The sequence below is a fragment of the Arachis ipaensis genome, chromosome B09 (assembly GCF_000816755.2).
Source record: "Arachis ipaensis cultivar K30076 chromosome B09, Araip1.1, whole genome shotgun sequence".
NCBI classification, from domain to species: Eukaryota; Viridiplantae; Streptophyta; class Magnoliopsida; order Fabales; family Fabaceae; genus Arachis; species Arachis ipaensis.
In genome coordinates this window covers 130,644,713-130,646,746 of record NC_029793.2, presented here as the reverse complement: position 1 = coordinate 130,646,746, position 2,034 = coordinate 130,644,713, and the positions used below count along the sequence as shown (strand labels likewise).

The 2,034-nt window shown below is 33.5% G+C and overlaps 1 protein-coding gene across 1 annotated transcript in view; it reads left to right on the top strand.

Moving 5' to 3' along the window:
* The window catches only part of LOC107619809, a 16,386-nt gene that overhangs the window by 3,329 nt on the left and 11,023 nt on the right, over positions 1-2,034 (top strand). Inside the window, exon 3 of the mRNA XM_016322088.2 lies at positions 159-308. Coding sequence (XP_016177574.1) covers positions 159-308 — 150 coding nt within the window. The remainder of the gene's footprint in view (positions 1-158; positions 309-2,034) is intronic.

Genomic DNA, 2,034 nt, shown 5'->3' with positions numbered 1-2,034 from the left:
TAAATATTACATAAAGATAAATTTTAACTAATTTTACCTAATTCTTCATGGTTATCAAATATTTTCGTCGATCTATATATATCCATGCATGATTATTCCATGTAAAAGCTTTAAGACAACATTATATTTATTATTTTTAATACAATTGACGGAAATAGATATAGCCCTGGATTTGATCGACCGTTGTCCAAAGTTAGTAGTGACGGACGGTAGAAGAGGGTTAAACTTTTTGGAGATGTTAGCAAATATGCCTTCGGAATTATTGCTAAGGAAAAATGTACCATTCTGGAAACGATGGCTAAACCCAAGTAAGTAATACCATATTTGTTATTTTTTAATTATTTTTTTTCTTTATGATAAACTTGATTAAGTCTCTAAAGTGGTCTCTCAAATTCGATTGGTACACTAATTTAACTTATAAAATTTCAATTGCACTAATTTATTTGGACCTCCAAAATGAACTCTAGATAACATACTAATCCTTTAATTTATTTATGACGTGAGTTGACAGCTAGACTTCTTTTCTTACCCTCCGTCATCTCTCTTTTTCCTTTCCCTTTTTCTCTCTTTTTTACCGTACCCTCCACTACCTTCTGTTGCAAGTTCCACCATACTATCTCCTCTAATCTCCTCCCCTCTTCCTTCACTCCTACACACACACTATCAAACATGTTCACCGTTAATACAATTAATATATCAATTTGATGATTAAACATACATGACAATCACAGCTCATAACAACTCTCAATTCAATATGAAGCGAGAGAGGGGGAGAGATAAGAGAGAGAAAGAGAGTTATTGGTAGAGCGACGAGGTCGAAGGTGGTGTCAACAACATCGGAGACGACACACACACGTACACACACTACCAAACATGTTCACCAATAATACAATTAATCCATCAATTTGATGACTAAACATGACAATCACACCTTATAACAACTCCCAATTCAATATGAAGTGAGCGAGAGAGAGAGAGAGGGGAAGAGAAAAAAGAAGAGAGGGTTATTGGTAGAGCGATGAGGTCGAAGGTGGTGTCAACAACATGGGAGATGACAGTATTAGCTACGATCTTAATGTCGTGGAGAGCTTGAACGATGAGCTGATTTCCGCCGAATGCAACAGTGACGTCGGCACCGGAGTGCTGTAGCACATCGACAATGATGACGGCCTTCATAGGCTCAGTGTGTTAGCAATTGGAACTAGGACCTAACAATTTCAAGATTAAACAGCACATGAGTAAGTAAAGGGAGTGAATAAGTATAATATTTTGTTTGGATTGTTATAATTATTTTGTCACTTTTTGAAAGGTTGAAGTCATTATTTTAATGAAGCTATTATTAGAAAACATCATTGAAGGAAATGAAAATAGCAGTAGATGCTATAACAGTGGAAGTGGAGAAAAAAAAATTGGAGGAGATAGTATAATGGCAGAGGAACTTGCAGAAAGAAGTGGTAAACAGTAGGAAGAAAGAGAGGGAGAGGTGGTGGAAGGAAAAAAAAAGAGAAAGAGAGGGATATAGATAAGATGAGAAAGAGGATAATAATAATGTGGGGTGAGTGATGATATTACGTGATAGTAGTGGTGCCACATTAGCAGTCTAGTTATTGACTCACGTTAAAAATAAATTAAAAGACTAATATATCATTTAAAATTCAATCTAAAATTTTAAATTAATGCAATTGAAATTTCAAGAATCAAAATTAGTGCACATACTGAATTCAGGGCCACTTTAAGAATTTAATAAGCTAAACTCAGATATAGATATATGGTTAATTCTTTATTAATCCAAGTGTCATAAATATATTGGTGGTACATGTATTAGCACATATTTGCGACAAACTCACTATTACATAATATATATTACAAACTAAAATGTTTCTTGAACTTAGAATATTTAAATATAGAAAAGCGTGGAGCGTTACCAATTTAAAATTACATATCCATGTGTTACGTAAGCATAGATAAATTTGCATAAATTGAGTACAAACATTTTTTCTTCTGTTTTTCATTTTTAATTTCTAAAGGGGATAA